The sequence below is a fragment of the Coregonus lavaretus genome, assembly GCF_964263955.1.
Source record: "Coregonus lavaretus genome assembly, chromosome: 9".
Lineage (NCBI taxonomy): Eukaryota > Metazoa > Chordata > Actinopteri > Salmoniformes > Salmonidae > Coregonus > Coregonus lavaretus.
Window position 1 is genome coordinate 567,137 of NC_139996.1, and position 26,035 is coordinate 593,171.

General features: G+C 45.8%; 1 protein-coding gene across 1 annotated transcript in view; it reads left to right on the forward strand.

Moving 5' to 3' along the window:
* Positions 1–26,035, forward strand: part of LOC311134804 (transient receptor potential cation channel subfamily M member 1-like) — a gene marked incomplete at both ends in the record, with an annotated part of 142,202 nt that overhangs the window by 45,538 nt on the left and 70,629 nt on the right. The window contains one exon of the mRNA XM_084168587.1: positions 116–239. Within this exon, the coding sequence (XP_084024713.1) occupies positions 116–239 (124 nt within the window). The remainder of the gene's footprint in view (positions 1–115; positions 240–26,035) is intronic.

Here is a 26,035-nt window from a genome sequence, read left to right on the forward strand (position 1 = left end):
ACTTCTACTTCTACTTCTACTTCTACTTCTACTTCTACTTCTACTTCTACTTCTACTTCTACTTCTACTTCTACTTCTACTTCTACTTCTACTTCTACTTCTACTTCTTCTAAAGTCTGATAAATGATGACGTGAGGGACCAGCTGCTGGTGACCATCCAGAAGACCTTCAGCTACAGTAAGGGCCAATCACAACAGATCCTGCTTATGGTCATGGAATGCATGAAGAAGAAGGAGCTGGTGAGTAGAGGAAATACTGAAATAGGATCTTACTTCAGTTATAGGAAATATTTAGCTAAATAAATTCAGTTACATAAAATACATGTATATACCTAATTAAATGTACTTAAATTATTTACTTTAAAGGCCCATTGCAGTCAAAAACATGATTTACCTTTGTTTGATAAATATATTTCCACACTATGAGGTTGGAATAATACTGTGAAATTGTGAAAATGACGATAATGCCCTTTTAGTGTAAGAGCTGTTTGAAATGAGAGCAGGTTTTGGTCTGCCTGCTGACATCACCAGGTGGTAAATTAGTTAAAAAGTTCAAAATCTCTCAGCCAATCACATCTAGTTTTCAGTTTCCCCCTCCCCACTCAGACCACTCCCAGACAGTCCTAGCAAAATTCTTGCTTGAGAAATTGTCTTTGCTAAGAAGCTATTTTTGTTTCTTTTGACATTTTAATTTTAATTAAAAACAATCACAGAAAGGTTCTTAATTGGTACCCAGAATTGATTTGATATTGAGATAAAATGGGTGCATTGGACAATTAACTTTAAGCCTGTAAATTATAAATGTTTTATACTGTTGAAATATTTTGTTATCCATTGTCATTCATTAATTCCCTCATCTGTGGACTTCCTCCTTTGGTTTTATGAATAAACATGTTTCCTACAACTCTCCCATCTCTGTCTGTTACAGTAACAGGTTGGACATTATGTCACGTGTGTTTCATCATATAATCGTGCTTGGTTGTATCACTCATACAGCTCTACCTCACAGCCCTGAGTGTATCATATCTCATCCCCCCCAGTAATGGAAGGCTATCTCATCCCCCCCAGTAATGGAAGGCTATCTCATCCCCCCCAGTGATGAAAGGCTATCTCATCACCCCCAGTAATGGACTGATGTATTTGTATTTGTATTTATTATGGATCCCCATTAGTTCCTGCCAAGGCAGCAGCTACTCTTCCTGGGGTTTATTATGGATCCCCATTAGTTCCTGCCAAGGCAGCAGCTACTCTTCCTGGGGTTTATTATGGATCCCCATTAGTTCCTGCCAAGGCAGCAGCTACTCTTCCTGGGGTTTATTATGGATCCCCATTAGTTCCTGCCAAGGCAGCAGCTACTCTTCCTGGGGTTTATTATGGATCCCCATTAGTTCCTGCCAAGGCAGCAGCTACTCTTCCTGGGGTCCAAACACATTAAGGCACTTACATCACACATAAAACAAAGATAAAACAGTACATCATGTAACATTATTACACCACTACATGTCTACGGTCTCCTGTAGCTCAGTTGGTGGAGCATGGCGCTTGCAATGCCAGGGTTGTGGGTTCGTTTCCCACGGGGGACCAGTATGAAAATGTATGCACTCACTAACTGTAAGTCGCTCTGGATAAGAGCTTCTGCTAAATTACAAAAAAAAAAAAATATATATATATATATATATATATAAAATAAAAAGAAACATATATATTACCACCATACAACAATATTATAATTGACTTGTGTGTAGAGTGGTTGTATTAGCATGTGTATGTGTCTGTCTGCACCTGTGTGTATCATTTCACAGTCCCCTCTTTTCCACAAGGTGTATTTTTACCTTTTTTTTTTTTTATCTGATTCTACTGCTTGCATCAGTTACCTGATGTGGAATAGAGTTCAATGTAGTCATGGCTCTATGTAGTACTATGAGCCTCCCTTAAATCTCCTGTGTCTTGTGGGGTATGGATGGGTGTCTGAGCTGCGTGCTAGTAGTTTAACCTCTTAAGGATCGGACCCTTTTTTTCCATTTTCACCTAAAATGACACACCCAAATTTAACTGCCTGTAGCTCAGGACCTGAAGCAAGGATTTGCATATTCTTGATACCATTTGAAAGGAAACACTTTGAAGTTTGTGGAAATGTGAAATGAATGTAGGAGAATATGACACATTAGATCTGGTAAAAGATAATACAAACAAAAAAACATGCATTTTCTGTTTTTTTTTTGTTCCATCATCTTTGAAATGCAAGAGAAAGGCCACAATATAGTATTGCAGTTTGTGTGCAAAGTTTCAGATCGATCCAGTGAAGCATTGCAATACTGGACTATTTTGTATCACGTCTGCCCAAATGTGCCGAATTGGTCAATTGATACATTTTCCAGTACATAACTACAGAGAACATACAAACCTGATATGGTAATACAACATGTAAGTTTACACACTCCCAGGAAAGTCATACATGATGGATCATTAGCTTATACACTAACTTTCACATATCTAGATGGCCGGGCGGGGTGGTGTTATGATTTAACTGGATAAGAACCCAAATGCAGACAAGTACACCAAGCCAGAGAAGGTTTAACAGGTTTATTTACAATGTTCAAAGTCCAGGTTTCCAAATATAGGGGAAGAGCAAGTCCAGGTTACAGGGAGGGTAACAGATCCAGATCAGGGCAGGTGTGGTACCGTAATGTCCTAGTGTCCGTGGTGAGTCCAAAAGAGAGGTCCGGTAATGGAGAGCAGGATGGTGGTGGCAGGAGTGAAGCGGAGGCAGGAGTCAGGTTCCAAATATCTGTGGCACAGGAGAAAAAGTAAATAGACAGGCCAAAAACACAAGAGCGAAAACAGACAGGTTGAGTCGGCAGCGAGACTAACATGGTCGTCTTGACTATGATCTGACGATGAGTGGTAAGTTTGACCGGGTCTTAAAGGCTGAGGTGATTATGGTGAATGAGCTGCAGCTGGAACCCTGACTCCCGCACACCAGACTTCACTCCTGCAATCAAGGACAGACAGAGGGGAGAGAGAGAGCAGAGAGAGAGCTACCTAGCAGCAGTAGGCCTAACAGGTGGGTGTGGAGCCAGAGACAGCAGGGGTTCAAATTGTTGAACCCAGTTCCTATATTTGAATATAAAAACTGATTTTATTATACAAAACTATGCTACATTTTATCTCTGGGACCCTTAGGATGACAAATCAGAGCAAGATTACTGAATGTAAGTACATTATTTACCTTCAGAGGGGAACGTATCAAACCAGTTGCCGTGATAACTTTTTTGTTGTTGTGCACTCTCCTCAAACAATAGCATGGTATTTTTTCACCGTAATAGCTACTGTAAATTGGACAGTGCAGTTAGATTAACAAGAATTTAAGGTTTCTGCCCATATAAGACATGTCTATGTCCCGGAAAGTTTGCTGTTACTTACAACAATCACGCTAATCACATTAGCACACGTTAGCTCAACCTTCCTGTGTACGGGACACCGATCCCATAGAGGTTAAACAGACAGCTCGGTGCTTGTCAACACCTCTTCCAAAAACAAGTAGAGATGTAGTTCCTCTGTGGAGATGGGAGAACAATCCAGAAGGACAACCATCTCTGCAGCACTCCACCAATCAGGCCTTTATGATAGTGGCCAGATGGAAGCCACTCCTCAGTAAAAGGCACATGACAGCCCGCTTGGAGTTTGCCAAAAGGCACCTAAATGACTCTCAGACCATGAGAAACAAGATTCTCTGGTCTGATGAAACCAAGATTGAACTCTTTGGCCTGAATGCCAAGCGTCACATCTGGAGGAAACCTGGCACCATCCCTACGGTGAAGCATGGTGGTGGCAGCATCATGCTGTGGGGATGTTTTTCAGCAGCAGGGACTGGGAGACTAGTCAGGATCGAGGGAAGATGAACGGAGCAAAGTCCAGAGAGATCCTAGATGAAAACCTGCTCCAGAGCACTCTGGACCTCAGGAGTGGCTTCGGGACAAGTCTCTGAATGTCATACAGTGGCCCATCAGAGCCCGGACTTGAACCCGATCAAACATCTCTGGAGAGACCTGAAAATAGCTGTGCAGCAACGCTCCCCATCCAACCTGACAGAGCTTGAGAGGATCTGCAGAGAAGAATGGGGAAAACTCCCCAAATACAGGTGTGCCAAGCTTGTTTCGTCATACCCAAGAAGACTTGAGGCTGTGATTGCTGCCAAAGGTGCTTCAACAAAGTACTGAGTAAAGGGTCTGAATACTTATGTAAATGTAATTTTTCCATTTTTATTTTTTATGCATTTGCAAAAATGTCTAAAAACCTGTTTTTGCTTTGTCATTATGGGGTATTGTTTGTAGATTGATGATGGGAAAAAATAATTTTTGAATAAGGCTGTAACATAACAAAATGTGGAAAAAAAGAATGCATATTATTAATGTTAGCTCTCCGTGTACATTGAAGGGCCAGCTGTGCTGCCCTGTTATGAGCCAATTGTAATCATCTGAGGTCCCTCTTTGTGGCACCTGACCACATGACTGAACAGTAGTCCAGGTGTGACAAAACTAGGGCCTTTAGGACCTGCCTTGTTGATAGTGCTGTTAAGAAGGTAAGCACTTTATTATGGACAGACTTCTCCCCATCTTAGCTACTGTTGTATCAATATGTTTTGACCATGACAGTTTACAATCCAGGGTTACTCCAAGCAGTTTAGTCACCTCAACTTGCTCAATTTCCACATTATTCATTACAAGATGTAGTTGAGGTTTAGGGTTTAGTGAAGGATTTGTCCCAAATACAATGCTTTTAGTTTTGGAAATATTTAGGACTAACTTCTTCCTTGCCACCCATTCCGAAACTAACTGCATCACTTTGTTAAGTGTTGCAGTGATTTCACTCGCTGTAGTAGCTGACGTGTATAGTGTTGAGTCATCCGCATACATCCGCATGTCATTAGTAAAGATTGAAAAAAGCAAAGGGCCTAGACAGCTGCCCTGGTGAACTGCTGCCTAGACAGCTGCCCTGGAGCCAGCTAATCATGGCTACCCGGACTATTTGCACTGCCCCCCCACCCCATCCTTTTTACGCTGCTGCTACTCTGTTAAGTATTTATGTATAGTCACTTTAACTCTACCCACATGTACATATTACCTCAACTACCTCAACTAGCCGGTGCCCCCGCACATTGACTCTGCAACGGTACCCCCCTGTATATATAGCCTCCCTACTGTCACTTTATTTTACTGTATATATAGCCTCCCTACTGTCACTTTATTTGACTTCTGCTCTTTTTTTCTCAATATTTTTGTTGTTGTTGTTTTATTCTTACTTTTTTTGTTTAAAATAAATGCACTGTTGGTTAAGGGCTGTAAGTAAGCATTTCACTGTAATGTCTGCACCTGTTGTATTCGGCGCATGTGACCAATAAAATTTGATTTGATTTTGATTTGCTGATGTAATCAGTATAAAGTAGTGAAAATCCATCAGCCTTTTAAATGTCTTCACAGTTAGCAGAGTACCCTTTGTGCCCTAACTGTCTGTTGAAGTCGTACCAAGCAGCCTGATAGGTCAGTATGGGACAGTCTGATAGGCTGATAGGTCAACAGCAAGCGGTCTGATAGGCTGATAAGTCAGCAATGGACAGCCTGATAGGGCAGTGCAGTGGCACAATTTATGCGGCTGCAGCAGATCTTCATTGGTACTAAGTGATGTGATTAGTGGTTTAAAACCCAGGGAAGATAATCCATCGGAGACACTCCTCCCGTCATACATCTGGGCTGGACAGATCAGAGCACAGGATCACCTGGTCTAGACAGATCAGAGCACAGGACAATCTGGTCTGACAACAGATCAGAGCACATGACAACCTGGTCTGACAACAGATCAGAGCACAGGACAATCTGGTCTGACAACAGATCAGAGCACAGGACAACCTGGTCTGACAACAGCCAGGCTGGGCCTCTCAGCCCATGCATCCATCTATCCATCCATCCACCGTAGCAATAACCTGCACAGCCATGCTCTGAGCTGCCCTGACCTACATTACACACTGAGCCACACAGATAGAAGAGAGGATCCATTTTACTAATCCGCCCAGAGGTTCCTCTGCTCATGCTAATCTACCCAAACCTTTCCCCGTCCATCCCCAGAGTGCAGAGCTGTCTCACAGAGACAGAGTGATGTGATATCATTACTATCACCAGTGTCTGTATCCTTGGAGTATCAGGCCTTGATTCAGCAGCTCTGACAGATCAGACTTTTTAATCTGACCATGTTAAGACCACCAGTCCCTGCTATGTCCTTTAGACCACCAGTCCCTGCTATGTCCTTTAGACCACCAGTCCCTGCTATGTCCTTTAGACCACCAGTCCCTGCTATGTCCTTTAGACCACCAGTCCCTGCTATGTCCTTTAGACCACCAGTCCCTGCTATGTCCTTTAGACCACCAGTCCCTGCTATGTCCTTTAGACCACCAGTCCCTGCTATGTCCTTTAGACCACCAGTCCCTGCTATGTCCTTTAGACCACCAGTCCCTGCTATGTCCTTTTAAACTGACCATGTTAAGACCATCAGTCCCTGCTATGTCCTTTAGACCACCAGTCCCTGCTATGTCCTTTAGACCACCAGTCCCTGCTATGTCCTTTAGACCACCAGTCCCTGCTATGTCCTTCAGACCACCAGTCCCTGATATGTCCTTTAGACCATCAGTCCCTGCTATGTCCTTTAGACCGTCAGTCCCTGCTATGTCCTTTAGACCACCAGTCCCTGCTATGTCCTTTTAAACTGACCATGTTAAGACCATCAGTCCCTGCTTTGTCCTTTTAAACTGACCATGTTAAGACCATCAGTCCCTGCTATGTCCTTTTAAACTGACCATGTTAAGACCACCAGTCCCTGCTATGTCCTTTTAAACTGACCATGTTAAGACCATCAGTCCCTGCTATGTCCTTTTAAACTGACCATGTTAAGACCACCAATCCCTGCTATGTCCTTTTTAAACTGACCATGTTAAGACCACCAATCCCTGCTATGACCTTTAGACCATCAGTCCCTGCTATGTCCTTTTAATCTGACCATGTTAAGACCACCAGTCCCTGCTGTGTCCTTTTTAAACTGACCATGTTAAGACCATCAGTCCCTGCTGTGTCCTTTTTAAACTGAACATGTTAAGACCACCAGTCCCTGCTATGTCCTTTTAAACTGACCATGTTAAGACCACCAGTCCCTGCTGTGTCCTTTTTAAACTGAACATGTTAAGACCACCAGTCCCTGCTATGTCCTTTTAAACTGACCATGTTAAGACCACCAGTCCCTGCTGTGTCCTTTTTAAACTGAACATGTTAAGACCATCAGTCCCTGCTATGTCCTTTTTAAACTGACCATGTTAAGACCACCAGTCCCTGCTATGTCCTTTAGACCATCAGTCCCTGCTATGTCCTTTAGACCATCAGTCCCTGCTATGTCCTTTTAAACTGACCATGTTAAGACCATCAGTCCCTGCTATGTCCTTTAGACCATCAGTCCCTGCTATGTCCTTTAGACCATCAGTCCCTGCTATGTCCTTTAGACCACCAGTCCCTGCTATGTCCTTTAGACCACCAGTCCCTGCTATGTCCTTTAGACAACAAGTCCCTGCTATGTCCTTTAGACCACCAGTCCCTGCTATGTCCTTTAGACCACCAGTCCCTGCTATGTCCTTTAGACCATCAGTCCCTGCTATGTCCTTTTAAACTTACCATGTTAAGACCATCAGTCCCTGCTATGTCCTTTAGACCACCAGTCCCTGCTATGTCCTTTAGACCATCAGTCCCTGCTATGTCCTTTAGACCACCAGTCCCTGCTATGTCCTTTAGACCACCAGTCCCTGCTATGTCCTTCAGACCACCAGTCCCTGATATGTCCTTTAGACCATCAGTCCCTGCTATGTCCTTTAGACCGTCAGTCCCTGCTATGTCCTTTAGACCACCAGTCCCTGCTATGTACTTTTAAACTGACCATGTTAAGACCATCAGTCCCTGCTTTGTCCTTTTAAACTGACCATGTTAAGACCATCAGTCCCTGCTATGTCCTTTTAAACTGACCATGTTAAGACCATCAGTCCCTGCTATGTCCTTTTAAACTGACCATGTTAAGACCACCAGTCCCTGCTATGTCCTTTTTAAACTGACCATGTTAAGACCACCAATCCCTGCTATGACCTTTAGACCATCAGTCCCTGCTATGTCCTTTTAATCTGACCATGTTAAGACCACCAGTCCCTGCTGTGTCCTTTTTAAACTGACCATGTTAAGACCATCAGTCCCTGCTATGTCCTTTTTAAACTGACCATGTTAAGACCACCAGTCCCTGCTATGTCCTTTTAAACTGACCATGTTAAGACCACCAGTCCCTGCTATGTCCTTTAGACCATCAGTCCCTGCTATGTCCATTAGACCATCAGTCCCTGCTATGTCCTTTTAAACTGACCATGTTAAGACCATCAGTCCCTGCTATGTCCTTTAGACCACCAGTCCCTGCTATGTCCTTTAGACCATCAGTCCCTGCTATGTCCTTTAGACCACCAGTCCCTGCTATGTCCTTTAGACCACCAGTCCCTGCTATGTCCTTTTAATCTGACCATGTTAAGACCATCAGTCCCTGCTATGTCCTTTAGACCATCAGTCCCTGCTATGTCCTTTAGACCATCAGTCCCTGCTATGTCCTTTAGACCACCAGTCCCTGCTATGTCCTTTTAAACTGAACATGTTAAGAACATCAGTCCCTGCTATGTCCTTTTTAAACTGACCATGTTAAGACCATCAGTCCCTGCTATGTCCTTTTTAAACTGACCATGTTAAGACCATCAGTCCCTGCTATGTCCTTTTAAACTGACCATGTTAAGACCGTCAGTCCCTGCTATGTCCTTTTAAACTGACCATGTTAAGACCATCAGTCCCTGCTATGTCCTTTTTAAACTGACCATGTTAAGACCATCAGTCCCTGCTATGTCCTTTAGACCATCAGTCCCTGCTATGTCCTTTAGACCATCAGTCCCTGCTATGTCCTTTTAAACTGACCATGTTAAGACCATCAGTCCCTGCTATGTCCTTTAGACCATCAGTCCCTGCTATGTCCTTTAGACCACCAGTCCCTGCTATGTCCTTTAGACCACAAGTCCCTGCTATGTCCTTTTAATCTGACCATGTTAAGACCATCAGTCCCTGCTATGTCCTTTAGACCATCAGTCCCTGCTATGTCCTTTAGACCACCAGTCCCTGCTATGTCCTTTTAAACTGAACATGTTAAGACCATCAGTCCCTGCTATGTCCTTTTTAACCTGACCATGTTAAGACCATCAGTCCCTGCTATGTCCTTTTTAAACTGACCATGTTAAGACCGTCAGTCCCTGCTATGTCCTTTTAAACTGACCATGTTAAGACCGTCAGTCCCTGCTATGTCCTTTTTAAACTGACCATGTTAAGACCACCAGTCCCTGCTATGTCCTTTTTAAACTGACCATGTTAAGACCACCAGTCCCTGCTGTGTCCTTTTTAAACTGACCATGTTAAGACCGTCAGTCCCTGCTATGTCCTTTCAAACTGACCATGTTAAGACCGTCAGTTCCTGCTATGTCCTTTTTAAACTGACCATGTTAAGACCATCAGTCCCTGCTATGTCCTTTTTAAACTGTCCATGTTTTAGACCATCAGTCCCTGCTATGTCCTTTTTAAACTGACCATGTTAAGACCGTCAGTCCCTGCTATGTCCTTTTAAACTGACCATGTTAAGACCGTCAGTCCCTGCTATGTCCTTTTTAAACTGACCATGTTAAGACCACCAGTCCCTGCTATGTCCTTTTAATCTGACCATGTTAAGACCATCAGTCCCTGCTATGTCCTTTAGACCATCATTCCCTGCTATGTCCTTTAGACCACCAGTCCCTGCTATGTCCTTTTAAACTGAACATGTTAAGACCATCAGTCCCTGCTATGTCCTTTTTAAACTGACCATGTTAAGACCATCAGTCCCTGCTATGTCCTTTTTAAACTGACCATGTTAAGACCATCAGTCCCTGCTATGTCCTTTTTAAACTGACCATGTTAAGACCGTCAGTCCCTGCTATGTCCTTTTAAACTGACCATGTTAAGACCATCAGTCCCTGCTATGTCCTTTTTAAACTGACCATGTTAAGACCATCAGTCCCTGCTATGTCCTTTAGACCATCAGTCCCTGCTATGTCCTTTAGACCATCAGTCCCTGCTATGTCCTTTTAAACTGACCATGTTAAGACCATCAGTCCCTGCTATGTCCTTTAGACCACCAGTCCCTGCTATGTCCTTTAGACCATCAGTCCCTGCTATGTCCTTTAGACCACCAGTCCCTGCTATGTCCTTTAGACCACAAGTCCCTGCTATGTCCTTTTAATCTGACCATGTTAAGACCATCAGTCCCTGCTATGTCCTTTAGACCATCAGTCCCTGCTATGTCCTTTAGACCACCAGTCCCTGCTATGTCCTTTTAAACTGAACATGTTAAGACCATCAGTCCCTGCTATGTCCTTTTTAACCTGACCATGTTAAGACCATCAGTCCCTGCTATGTCCTTTTTAAACTGACCATGTTAAGACCGTCAGTCCCTGCTATGTCCTTTTAAACTGACCATGTTAAGACCGTCAGTCCCTGCTATGTCCTTTTTAAACTGACCATGTTAAGACCACCAGTCCCTGCTATGTCCTTTTTAAACTGACCATGTTAAGACCACCAGTCCCTGCTGTGTCCTTTTTAAACTGACCATGTTAAGACCGTCAGTCCCTGCTATGTCCTTTTAAACTGACCATGTTAAGACCGTCAGTTCCTGCTATGTCCTTTTTAAACTGACCATGTTAAGACCATCAGTCCCTGCTATGTCCTTTTTAAACTGACCATGTTAAGACCATCAGTCCCTGCTATGTCCTTTTTAAACTGACCATGTTAAGACCGTCAGTCCCTGCTATGTCCTTTTAAACTGACCATGTTAAGACCGTCAGTCCCTGCTATGTCCTTTTTAAACTGACCATGTTAAGACCACCAGTCCCTGCTATGTCCTTTTTAAACTGACCATGTTAAGACCATCAGTCCCTGCTGTGTCCTTTTTAAACTGACCATGTTAAGACCATCAGTCCCTGCTGTGTCCTTTTTAAACTGACCATGTTAAGACCATCAGTCCCTGCTGTGTCCTTTTTAAACTGACCATGTTAAGACCACCAGTCCCTGCTATGTCCTTTTTAAACTGACCATGTTAAGACCATCAGTCCCTGCTATGTCCTTTTTAAACTGACCATGTTAAGACCATCAGTCCCTGCTATGTCCTTTAGACCATCAGTCCCTGATATGTCCTTTAGACCATCAGTCCCTGCTATGTCCTTTTAAACTGACCATGTTAAGACCATCAGTCCCTGCTATGTCCTTTAGACCACCAGTCCCTGCTATGTCCTTTAGACCACCAGTCCCTGCTATGTCCTTTTTAAACTGACCATGTTAAGACCGTCAGTCCCTGCTACAACCTTTTAATCTGACCATGTTAAGACCATCAGTCCCTGCTATGTCCTTTTTAAACTGACCATGTTAAGACCATCAGTCCCTGCTATGACCTTTTTAAACTGACCATGTTAAGACCATCAGTCCCTGCTACAACCTTTTAAACTGACCATGTTAAGACCATTAGTCCCTGCTATGACCTTTTTAAACTGACCATGTTAAGACTGTCAGTCCCTGCTACAACCTTTTAAACTGACCATTTTAAGACCATCAGTCCCTGCTATGTCCTTTTTAAACTGACCATGTTAAGACCATCAGTCCCTGCTACAACCTTTTAAACTGACCATGTTAAGACCATTAGTCCCTGCTATGTCCTTTTTAAACTGACCATGTTAAGACCACCAGTCCCTGCTATGACCTTTTAAACTGACCATGTTAAGACCATCAGTCCCTGCTATGTCCTTTTTAAACTGACCATGTTAAGACCACCAGTCCCTGCTATGTCCTTTTAATACTTTAGTCCCTGGGTGGATTCACTGATCGTATATTCAAAGACCTTAGAAGGCTAGTGGTGTAGTTAAGAGGAAACACCTGTGATGTATGAGTCCACTGCATTACCTTTTCAACTTAAACTGCTTCATTACAGTCCTGCTAGTGTTTGATAGAGAGGAAAAGCTCTATATGCATTCAACATGAACAGCTGGAGAGGAACAAGCATACAGCCTAACCATATATATGTACAGGCTCACAGCAGAAACTCTTTACCGTGGCAGACACAACGACCGCTGCATTACATACCAACCAAATTACTACACCTAACAAAAATATAAACGCAACATGCAACAAAGTTTTTACTGAGCTACAGTTCATTAGGAAATCAGTCAATTCAAATCAATTAATTAGGCCCTAATCTATGGATTTCACATGACTGGGAATACAGATATGCATCTGATGGTGACCCTCCCTGTACTGAAACTCTAACCCTAACTCTTCCTGTACTGAAACTCTAACCCTAACTCTTCCTGTACTGAAACTCTAACCCTAACTCTTCCTGTACTGACACTCTAACCCTAACTCTACCTCTACTGAAACTCTAACCCTAACTCTACCTCTACTGAAAATCTAACCCTAACTCTTCCTGTACTGACACTCTAACCTTCCCTGTACTGAAACTCTAACCCTAACTCTACCTCTACTGAAACTCTAACCCTAACTCTACCTCTACTGAAAATCTAACCCTAACTCTTCCTGTACTGACACTCTAACCTTCCCTGTACTGAAACTCTAACCCTAACTCTTCCTGTACTGAAACTCTAACCCTAACTCTTCCTGTACTGACACTCTAACCCTAACTCTTCCTGTACTGAAACTCTAACCCTAACTCTTCCTGTACTGAAACTCTAACCCTAACTCTTCCTGTACTGAAACTCTAACCCTAACTCTACCTGTACTGAAACTCTAACCCTAACTCGTCCTGTACTGAAACTCTAACCCTAACTCTTCCTGTACTGAAACTCTAACCCTAACTCTTCCTGTACTGAAACTCTAACCCTAACTCTACCTCTACTGAAACTCTAACCCTAACTCTTCCTGTACTGACACTCTAACCCTAACTCTTCCTGTACTGAAACTCTAACCCTAACTCTTCCTGTACTGACACTCTAACCCTAATTCTTCCTGTACTGACACTCTAACCCTAACTCTTCCTGTACTGACACTCTAACCCGAACTCTACCTGTACTGAAACTCTAACCCTAACTCTTCCTGTACTGACACTCTAACCCTAACTCTTCCTGTACTGAAACTCTAACCCTAACTCGTCCTGTACTGAAACTCTAACCCTAACTCGTCCTGTACTGAAACTCTAACCCTAACTCTTCCTGTACTGAAACTCTAACCCTAACTCTTCCTGTACTGAAACTCTAACCCTAACTCTACCTCTACTGAAACTCTAACCCTAACTCTTCCTGTACTGACACTCTAACCCTAACTCTTCCTGTACTGAAACTCTAACCCTAACTCTTCCTGTACTGACACTCTAACCCTAATTCTTCCTGTACTGAAACTCTAACCCTAACTCTTCCTGTACTGACACTCTACCCGAACTCTTCCTCTACTGAAACTCTAACCCTAACTCTACCTCTACTGAAAATCTAACCCTAACTCTTCCTGTACTGACACTCTAACCTTCCCTGTACTGAAACTCTAACCCTAACTCTTCCTGTACTGAAACTCTAACCCTAACTCTTCCTGTACTGAAACTCTAACCCTAACTCTTCCTGTACTGACACTCTAACCCGAACTCTTCCTGTACTGACACTCTAACCCTAACTCTTCCTGTACTGAAACTCTAACCCTAACTCTTCCTGTACTGAAACTCTAACCCTAACTCTTCCTGTACTGAAACTCTAACCCTAACTCTACCTCTACTGAAACTCTAACCCTAACTCTTCCTGTACTGACACTCTAACCCTAACTCTTCCTGTACTGACACTCTAACCCTAACTCTTCCTGTACTGACACTCTAACCCTAACTCTTCCTGTACTGACACTCTAACCCTAACTCTTCCTGTACTGAAACTCTAACCCTAACTCTTCCTGTACTGAAACTCTAACCCTAACTCTTCCTGTACTGACACTCTAACCCTAACTCTTCCTGTACTGACACTCTAACCCTAACTCTACCTCTACATATATACAGCTAGCACCTAGTGCCATCATTCTATAAATACAGCTAGCACCTAGTGCCGTCATTCCATAAATACAGCTAGCACCTAGTGCCATCATTCCATAAATACAGCTAGCACCTAGTGCCATCATTCTATAAATACAGCTAGCACCTAGTGCCATCATTCCATAAATACAGCTAGCACCTAGTGCCGTCATTCCATAAATACAGCTAGCACCTAGTGCCATCATTCTATAAATACAGCTAGCACCTAGTGCCATCATTCTATAAATACAGCTAGCACCTAGTGCCGTCATTCCATAAATACAGCCAGCACCTAGTGCCATCATTCTATAAATACAGCTAGCACCTAGTGCCGTCATTCCATAAATACAGCTAGCACCTAGTGCCATCATTCCATAAATACAGCTAGCACCTAGTGTCATCATTCCATAAATACAGCTAGCACCTAGTGCCATCATTCCATAAATACAGCTAGCACCTAGTGTCATCATTCCATAAATACAGCTAGCACCTAGTGCCATCATTCCATATATACAGCTAGCACCTAGTGCCATCATTCCATAAATACAGCTAGCACCTAGTGCAGTCATTCTATAAATACAGCTAGCACCTAGTGCCATCATTCCATAAATACAGCTAGCACCTAGTGCCATCATTCTATAAATACAGCTAGCACCTAGTGCCGTCATTCCATAAATACAGCTAGCACCTAGTGCCATCATTCCATAAATACAGCTAGCACCTAGTGTCATCATTCCATAAATACACCTAGCACCTAGTGCCATCATTCCATATATACAGCTAGCACCTAGTGCCATCATTCTATAAATACAGCTAGCACCTAGTGCCGTCATTCCATAAATACAGCTAGCACCTAGTGCCATCATTCCATAAATACAGCTAGCACCTAGTGCCATCATTCCATATATACAGCTAGCACCTAGTGCCATCATTCCATAAATACAGCTAGCACCTAGTGCCATCATTCCATAAATACAGCTAGCACCTAGTGCCATCATTCTATAAATACAGCTAGCACCTAGTGCCGTCATTCCATAAATACAGCTAGCACTTAGTGCCGTCATTCTATAAATACAGCTAGCACCTAGTGCCATCATTCCATAAATACAGCTAGCACCTAGTGTCATCATTCCATAAATACAGCTAGCACCTAGTGCCATCATTCCATATATACAGCTAGCACCTAGTGCCATCATTCTATAAATACAGCTAGCACCTAGTGCCATCATTCCATAAATACAGCTAGCACCTAGTGCCATCATTCCATAAATACAGCTAGCACCTAGTGCCATCATTCCATAAATACAGCTAGCACCTAGTGCCATCATTCCATAAATACAGCTAGCACCTAGTGCCATCATTCCATAAATACAGCTAGCAACTAGTGCCGTCATTCCATAAATACAGCTAACACCTAGTGCCATCATTCTATAAATACAGCTAGCACCTAGTGCCATCATTCTATAAATACAGCTAGCACCTAGTGCCATCATTCCATAAATACAGCTAGCACCTAGTGCGTCATTCCATAAATACAGCTAGCACCTAGTGTCATCATTCTATAAATACAGCTAGCACCTAGTGCCATCATTCTATAAATACAGCTAGCACCTAGTGCCATCATTCTATAAATACAGCTAGCACCTAGTGCCGTCATTCCATAAATACAGCTAGCACCTAGTGCCATCATTCTATATATACAGCTAGCACCTAGTGCCATCATTCTATAAATACAGCTAGCACCTAGTGCCGTCTGTCAGGGCGTGTGTAGGTGTGGTGTAGGAAATCAGATGCAGGACGCAGACGGTAGGTTCCAAAAGCTGTATTCCGACCCAAACACAGGCAACAGGGCAACAAAGCCCAACAGCTAAACTACGCCCAAGGCGTGTAGGCAAAATGCGCACAAACAGGTGCGACAAAATATGTAGTGCACGAAACAAGTGCAAACGAGCTCCAGCGCAGTGGAGAGAAATATGCTCAACCGAGCAAACACAACACTGACGAAAAACAATCACACACAACACAAGACAAACACAACGAGAAACTTATAGGACACTAATCACGTAAAACAGAAACAGGTGTGACACAAACAGACAAAAGCAAACGAACATGAAAACATAAATCGGTGGCAGCTAGAATTCCGGAGACGACGAACGCCGAAGCCTGCCCGAACAAGGGAGAGAGGCAGCCTCGGCCGAAACCGTGACAGTACCCCCCCCTTGACGCGCGGCTCCAGACGCGCGCCGACTCCGGCCTTGGGGACGACCCGGAGGCCGCGGCGCAGGGCGCGTCGGATACCCCCGATGGAATTCCGTCAGGAGCGACGGGTCCAAGATGTCTCTCCTCGGCACCCAGCACCGCTCCTCCGGACCGTACCCCTCCCACTCCACTAGATACTGAAGACCCCCTCTCCGACGTCTAGAATCCAAGATGGATCTCACGGTGTACGCCGGTGCCCCCTCGATGTCCAACGGGGGCGGGGGGGTCTCCAAGATCTCATGTTCTTGGAGCGGGCCTGCTACCACCGGCCTGTTCCACCTGCCCATTACTCTCCGGGTGGTAACCCGAGGTGAGACTCACCGAGACCCCCAACCGCTCCATAAAAGCTCTCCAGACTCTGGAGGTGAATTGGGGACCCCGGTCAGCCACAATGTCCTCGGGCACCCCGTAGTGCCGGAACACATGAGTGAATAGTGCTTCGGCGGTTTGTAGGGCAGTAGGAAGACCCGGCATGGGGAGCAAACGACAGGCCTTAGAGAACCGATCCACAACGACCAGGAGTGTAGTATTCCCTTGAGAGAGGGGAAGGTCAGTTATAAAATCCACCGAGAGGTGGGACCATGGTCGTTGTGGAACGGGCAGGGGTAGTAACTTACCCCTAGGCAGATGTCTAGGCGCCTTACACTGGGCGCACACCGAGCAGGAGGAAACATAAACCCTCACATCCCTGGCCAACGTAGGCCACCAATATTTGGCACTAAGACAGTGCACTGTCCGGCCGATACCCGGATGTCCAGAGGAGGGTGACGTGTGAGCCCAATAGATCAATCGATCCCGACACTCGAGCGGAACATACTTCCGACCCTCCGGGCATTGTGGTGGACTAGGGTCGGTGCGTAATGCCCGCTCGAGCTCAGAATCGAGCTCCCACACCACCGGTGCCACTAGACACGACTCCGGCAGTATGGGAGTGGGCTCCACGGACCTCTCCTCCCCGTCATACCGCCGAGACAGTGCATCTGCCTTACCGTTTTGTGACCCAGGGATGTAGGTGATCTTAAAAGAGAAACGGGTCAAAAACATACTCCATCTAGCCTGTCGAGGGTTCAGCCTCCTCGCTGCCCGGATGTACTCCAGGTTACGGTGGTCCGTCAAAATGAGGAAAGGGTGTTGAGCCCCCTCAAGCCAGTGCCTCCACACCTTAAGGGCTTGGACCACAGCTAACAGCTCCCTGTCCCCTACGTCATAATTTCGCTCCGCCGGGCTGAGCTTCTTGGAATAGAAGGCAACGGGGCGGAGTTTAGGTGGCGCGCCTGACCGTTGGGACAGCACGGCGCCAATACCGGCTTCAGACGCGTCCACCTCTACCTGAAATGGTAAAGAGGGATCCGGATGCGCCAGCACCGGAGCCGAGGTGAACAGGTCCTTCAGCTTCTTAAAAGCCCTGTCCGCCTCGACGGACCACTGCAGACGCACCGGGCCCCCCTTTAAGAGAGACGTGATGGGAGCTGCCACCTGCCCAAAACCCCGGATAAACCTCCGGTAGTAATTCGCAAACCCCAAAAACTGCTGCACCTCTTTCACAGTGGTTGGTGTTTGCCAATTACTCACGGCTGACACTCGGTCTACCTCCATCTTCACCCCTGACGCAGACAACTGATACCCCAAGAAGGAAATCGACTCCTGGAAAAACAGACACTTCTCTGCCTTCACATACAGGTCGTGCTCCACCAGCCTCCGCAACACTCTGCGCACCAGGGCCACATGCTCGACACGGGTAGGTGAGTACACGAGGATGTCATCTATGTACACCACCACTCCCTGTCCCTGCATGTCCCTGAAGATCTCATCCACGAATGATTGGAAAACTGACGGAGCATTCATCAACCCGTATGGCATGACGAGATACTCGTAATGGCCCGAGGTGGTACTAAAGGCTGTTTTCCATTCATCATCCTTCCTGATGCGCACCAAGTTGTACGCGCTCCTGAGATCTAATTTCGTGAAGAAACGCGCCCCATGCAACGACTCAGTCATGGTCGCAATCAGCGGGAGTGGATAACTATACTTCACCGTAATCTGATTGAGACCACGGTAGTCGATGCACGGACGCAACCCCCCATCCTTCTTCTTCACGAAAAAGAAACTCGAGGACGCGGGGGAAGTGGACGGCCGTATGTATCCTTGTCTCAGTGATTCGTCTATGTAAACCTCCATAGCTTTCTTCTCCTCCTGAGACAGAGGATACACATGACTCCGTGGGAGCGCAGCTCCTGCCTGAAGGTCTATCGCACAATCCCCCTGCCTATGGGGTGGCAATCGCGTCGCCCTCGCCTTACTAAACGCGATAGCCAGATCCCCATACTCAGGTGGAATGTGCAATGCGGGCACCTGGTTTGGACTTTCCACCGAGGTAGCCCCTAAGGAAACGCCCAAACATCTACCCACACACTGAGCAGACCACTCCTTCAGAGCCCTCTCCTGCCACGAAATAACGGGGTTATGGGTACTTAACCAGGGCATGCCCAGCACCACCGGATACGCAGGAGAGTCAATCAGAAACAGTTGTATTATCTCCTGATGACTCCCCTGCGCACACATCCTAAGTGGCGCCGGGACCTCCCTGATTAAGCCCGTACCCAACGGACGACTATCTAGGGCGTGAACGGGAAAAGGAACTTCCACAGGGAGAAGGGGAAACCCTAACTCTAAACAAAACTTCTTATCAATGAAATTCCCAGCCGCGCCTGAATCTACCAGCGCCTTACACTGGGAATGAGGTGCCACCTGCGGAAAACACACAGGCATACAAAAATGGGCAACAGTGAGCTCTGGGTGAGTGGGGCGCCTACTCACCTGGAGGGAATCCCCAGTGCGGGACCTGTCGTCATCTCCCCGAGGAGGCCATCCCCAGCACCTAGCCGCGGTGTGTCCTCCCCGACCACAGTTGGTGCAGTGGATGGACCCCCCACTCTGCCGACTCCTCCTACCTCTAGCGCCAGCGCCCCCGAGCTCCATAGGACACGGCTCGGGTGCGCTGGAGGATGGAATGGACGGACCCCCCTCAGGACGTCCGCGGGTAGCCAATAGGTTATCCAACCTAATTGACATGTCGACCAGCTGGTCGAAAGTGAGACTGGCGTCCCGACAGGCCAGCTCCCGACGGACGTCCTCTCTGAGGCTACATCGGTAGAGATCGATGAGGGCCCGATCATTCCACCCTGCATCTGCCGCTAGAGTACGGAATTCGAGTGCGAATTCCTGGGCACTCCTCCTCCCCTGCCTAAGGAAGACCAGACGCTCCCCCGCCGCTTTCCCCTCCGGGGGATGGTCGAACACCGCCCTAAAGCGGCGGGAGAACTCGGTGTAGGTAATGGTCGTGGCGTCGATCTTCCTCCACTCCGCGTTGGCCCACTCCAACGCTTTACCGGCCAGGCAGGAGATTAGGGCGGACACGCTCTCATGCCCTGAAGGTGCCGGATGGACTGTGGCCAGGTACAGCTCGACCTGGAGCAAGAACCCCTGACACCCAGCCGCTGTCCCGTCGTAAGCCCTCGGGAGAGATAGACGGACTCCTCGATGTTCCGGTGCTGGAACGGGCGGGCTGGCCGATGGTGCTGGCTGGGCGGGCGGTGGTGGAGGCGAACCCCAGCCTCGGAGTGTGGAAATAACCTCCTGCAGGGCGTTCCCCATCTGCAGGAGTTGCTCCTGCTGATCCCGAACCTGGGCTTCCAGTCTTGTCTGGGCTGCTTCTGCTCCTGCTGATTCCATGGGTGGTGTGTGATTCTGTCAGGGCGTGTGTAGGTGTGGTGTAGGAAATCAGATGCAGGACGCAGACGGTAGGTTCCAAAAGCTGTATTCCGACCCAAACACAGGCAACAGGGCAACAAAGCCCAACAGCTAAACTACGCCCAAGGCGTGTAGGCAAAATGCGCACAAACAGGTGCGACAAAATATGTAGTGCACGAAACAAGTGCAAACGAGCTCCAGCGCAGTGGAGAGAAATATGCTCAACCGAGCAAACACAACACTGACGAAAAACAATCACACACAACACAAGACAAACACAACGAGAAACTTATAGGACACTAATCACGTAAAACAGAAACAGGTGTGACACAAACAGACAAAAGCAAACGAACATGAAAACATAAATCGGTGGCAGCTAGAATTCCGGAGACGACGAACGCCGAAGCCTGCCCGAACAAGGGAGAGAGGCAGCCTCGGCCGAAACCGTGACACCGTCATTCCATAAATACAGCTAGCACCTAGTGCCATCATTCTATAAATACAGCTAGCACCTAGTGCCATCATTCCATAAATACAGCTAGCACCTAGTGCCATCATTCCATAAATACAGCTAGCACCTAGTGCCGTCATTCTATAAATACAGCTAGCACCTAGTGCCATCATTCTATAAATACAGCTAGCACCTAGTGCCATCATTCCATATATACAGCTAGCACCTAGTGCCATCATTCCATATATACAGCTAGCACCTAGTGCCGTCATTCTATAAATACAGCTAGCACCTAGTGCCGTCATTCCATAAATACATTTAACACCTAGTGCCATCATTCTATAAATACAGCTAGCACCTAGTGCCATCATTCTATAAATACAGCTAGCACCTAGTGCCATCATTCCATATATACAGCTAGCACCTAGTGCCATCATTCCATAAATACAGCTAGCACCTAGTGCCGTCATTCCATAAATACAGCTAGCACCTAGTGCCGTCATTCTATAAATACAGCTAGCACCTAGTGCCATCATTCTATAAATACAGCTAGCACCTAGTGCCATCATTCCATATATACAGCTAGCAACTAGTGCCATCATTCTATAAATACAGCTAGCACCTAGTGCCGTCATTCTATAAATACAGCTAGCACCTAGTGCCATCATTCCATAAATACAGCTAGCACCTAGTGCCATCATTCTATAAATACAGCTAGCACCTAGTGCCATCATTCCATATATACAGCTAGCACCTAGTGCCATCATTCTATAAATACAGCTAGCACCTAGTGCCGTCATTCCATAAATACATTTAACACCTAGTGCCATCATTCTATAAATACAGCTAGCACCTAGTGCCATCATTCTATAAATACAGCTAGCACCTAGTGCCATCATTCCATAAATACAGCTAGCACCTAGTGCCGTCATTCCATAAATACAGCTAGCACCTAGTGCCATCATTCTATATATACAGCTAGCACCTAGTGCCATCATTCTATAAATACAGCTAGCACCTAGTGCCGTCATTCCATAAATACAGCTAGCAACTAGTGCCATCATTCTATAAATACAGCTAGCACCTAGTGCCATCATTCCATAAATACAGCTAGCACCTAGTGCCATCATTCTATAAATACAGCTAGCACCTAGTGCCATCATTCCATAAATACAGCTAGCACCTAGTGCCATCATTCCATATATACAGCTAGCACCTAGTGTCATCATTCCATAAATACAGCTAGCACCTAGTGCCATCATTCCATATATACAGCTAGCACCTAGTGCCATCATTCCATAAATAAAGCTAGCACCTAGTGTCATCATTCCATAAATACAGCTAGCACCTAGTGCCATCATTCCATATATACAGCTAGCACCTAGTGCCATCATTCCATAAATACAGCTAGCACCTAGTGCCGTCATTCTATAAATACAGCTAGCACCTAGTGCCATCATTCCATAAATACAGCTAGCACCTAGTGCCATCATTCTATAAATACAGCTAGCACCTAGTGCCGTCATTCCATAAATACAGCTAGCACCTAGTGCCATCATTCCATAAATACAGCTAGCACCTAGTGTCATCATTCCATAAATACAGCTAGCACCTAGTGCCATCATTCCATATATACAGCTAGCACCTAGTGCCATCATTCTATAAATACAGCTAGCACCTAGTGCCGTCATTCCATAAATACAGCTAGCACCTAGTGCCATCATTCCATAAATACAGCTAGCACCTAGTGCCATCATTCCATATATACAGCTAGCACCTAGTGCCATCATTCCATAAATACAGCTAGCACCTAGTGCCATCATTCCATAAATACAGCTAGCACCTAGTGCCATCATTCTATAAATACAGCTAGCACCTAGTGCCGTCATTCCATAAATACAGCTAGCACCTAGTGCCGTCATTCTATAAATACAGCTAGCACCTAGTGCCATCATTCCATAAATACAGCTAGCACCTAGTGTCATCATTCCATAAATACAGCTAGCACCTAGTGCCATCATTCCATATATACAGCTAGCACCTAGTGCCATCATTCTATAAATACAGCTAGCACCTAGTGCCATCATTCCATAAATACAGCTAGCACCTAGTGCCATCATTCCATAAATACAGCTAGCACCTAGTGCCATCATTCTATAAATACAGCTAGCACCTAGTGCCGTCATTCCATAAATACAGCTAGCACCTAGTGCCATCATTCCATAAATACAGCTAGCACCTAGTGCCGTCATTCTATATATACAGCTAGCACCTAGTGCCATCATTCTATATATACAGCTAGCACCTAGTGCCATCATTCTATAAATACAGCTAGCACCTAGTGCCGTCATTCCATAAATACAGCTAGCACCTAGTGCCATCATTCTATAAATACAGCTAGCACCTAGTGCCGTCATTCCATAAATACAGCTAGCACCTAGTGCCATCATTCCATAAATACAGCTAGCACCTAGTGTCATCATTCCATAAATACAGCTAGCACCTAGTGCCATCATTCCATATATACAGCTAGCACCTAGTGCCATCATTCTATAAATACAGCTAGCACCTAGTGCCGTCATTCCATAAATACAGCTAGCACCTAGTGCCATCATTCCATAAATACAGCTAGCACCTAGTGCCATCATTCCATATATACAGCTAGCACCTAGTGCCATCATTCCATAAATACAGCTAGCACCTAGTGCCATCATTCCATAAATACAGCTAGCACCTAGTGCCATCATTCTATAAATACAGCTAGCACCTAGTGCCGTCATTCCATAAATACAGCTAGCACCTAGTGCCGTCATTCTATAAATACAGCTAGCACCTAGTGCCATCATTCCATATATACAGCTAGCACCTAGTGCAATCATTCTATAAATACAGCTAGCACCTAGTGTCATCATTCCATAAATACAGCTAGCACCTAGTGCCGTCATTCCATAAATACAGCTAGCACCTAGTGCCGTCATTCCATAAATACAGCTAGCACCTAGTGCCGTCATTCCATAAATACAGCTAGCACCTAGTGCCATCATTCTATAAATACAGCTAGCACCTAGTGCCATCATTCCATAAATACAGCTAGCACCTAGTGCCATCATTCCATAAATACAGCTAGCACCTAGTGCCATCATTCCATAAATACAGCTAGCACCTAGTGCCGTCATTCCATAAATACAGCTAGCACCTAGTGCCGTCATTCCATAAATACAGTTAGCACCTAGTGCCATCATTCCATAAATACAGTTAGCACCAACATTCCATCATACAAGCTAATTGGCCAGACATGCTGAGAGTAATGAGAGAGACTTTCCAGAATATAGGGAGAGCATTCAGGGCTCTATTGAATCCGAATTGCGGAAATTCAACATTACAGTGTGATTGACATTTAAAGGCAATTTTCCCACGTTAGCGGAGCTGTAGACCACACTATCTACCAAGAGAGTTTTCATCGACATTCTTCGTAGCTGTCTATTTACCAACACAAACTGACGGTGGCACTAAGACCGCACTCATCGAGCGGTATAAGGCCATAAGCAAAAAAGAACATGCTCATCCAGATGCAGCGCTCCTAGTGGCCGGGGACTTATATGCAGAAAAACTTAAATCAGTTTTACCTCATTTCTACCAGCATGTCACATGTGCAACCAGAAAAAAAACTCTAGACCACCTTTACTCCACACACAGAGACCGTACAAAGCTCTCCCTCGCCCTCCATTTGTCAAATCTGACCATAATTATATCCTCCTGATTCCTGCTTACAAGCAAAAACTAAAGCAGGAAGTACCAGTGACTCGCTCAATACGGAAGTGGTCAGATGACGCGCATGCTACGCTACAGCACTGTTTTGCTAGCACAGACTGGAATATGTTCCATGATTCATCCAATGGCATTGAGGAGTATACCACCTCAGTTACCGGCTTCATCAATAAGTGCATCGACGACGTCGTCCCCACGGTGACCGTACGTTCACATCCCAACCAGAAGCAATGTATTACAGGCAACATCTGCACAGAGCTAAAGGCTAGAGCTGCCACTTTCAAGGAGCGGGACACTAATCCGGACGCTTATAAGAAATCCCGCTTTGCCCTCAGATGAACCATCAAACAGGCAAAGCGTCAATACAGGACTAAGATTGAATCCTACTACACTGGCTCTGACGCTCGTCGGATGTGGCAGGGCTTGCAAACTATTACGGACTACAAAGGAAAACTCAGCCGCGAGCTGCCCAGTGACGCGAGCCTACCAGACGAGCTAAATGCCTTTTATGCTCGCTTCGAGGCAAGCAACACTGACGCATGCATGAGTGCATCAGCTGTTCCGGACAACTGTGTGATCACAAAATCTGTTGCCGATGTGAGCAAGACCTTTAAACAGGTCAATATTCACAAGGCCGTGGGGCCAAACGGATTACCAGGACGTGTACTCGGCGCATGCGCGGACCAACTTGCAATTGTCTTCACAACTTCTCCCGGACCGAGTCTGTAATACTTACATGTTTCAAGTAGACCACAATAGTCCCTGTGCCCAAGAAAGCGAAGGTAGCCTGCCTAAATGACTACCGCCCCGTAGAAGTCAATGAACAGCGTTCTCATATAGGTGTTCCTTTTGTCCAGGTGGGAAAGGGAAGTGTGGAGTGTGATTGAGATTGCGTCATATGTGGATCTGTTGGGGCGGTATGCAAATTGGAGTGGGTCAAGGGTATCCGGGATGATGCTGTTGATGTGAGTTACCGACGTGAGTGCAACTCAGCGTTCAACACCATAGTGCCCACAAAGCTCATCACGAAGCTAAGGACTAAACAACTCCCTCTGCAACTGGATCCTGGACTTCCTGACGGGCCGCCCCCAGGTGGTAAGGGTAGGCAACAACACATCTCCCAAGCTGATCCTCAACAAGGAGGCCCCTCAGGGGTGCGTGCTTAGTCCCCTCCTGTACTCCCTGTTCACCCACGACTGCAGGGCCAAGCACGACTCAACACCATCATTAAGTTTGCTGACGACACAACAGTGGTAGGCCTGATCACCGACAACAATGAGACAGACTATAGGGAGGAGGTCAGAGACCTGGCCATTTGGTGCCAGGACAACAACCTCTCCCTCAACGTGAGCAAGACAATGGAGATTATCGTGGACTACAGGAAACTGAGGGCCGAACACGTCCCCATTTACATCGGTGGGGCTGTAGTGTAGCGAGACGACAGTTTCAAGTTTCTTTGTGTCCACATCACCAACAAACCATTATGGTCCAAACACAACAAGAAAGTCGTGAAGAGGGCACGCAATGCCTTTTCCCCCTCAGGAGACTGACAAGATTTGGCATGGGTCTAAATTCTACAGCTGCACCATCGAGAGCATCCTGACCGGTTGCATCAGCGTCTGGTAAG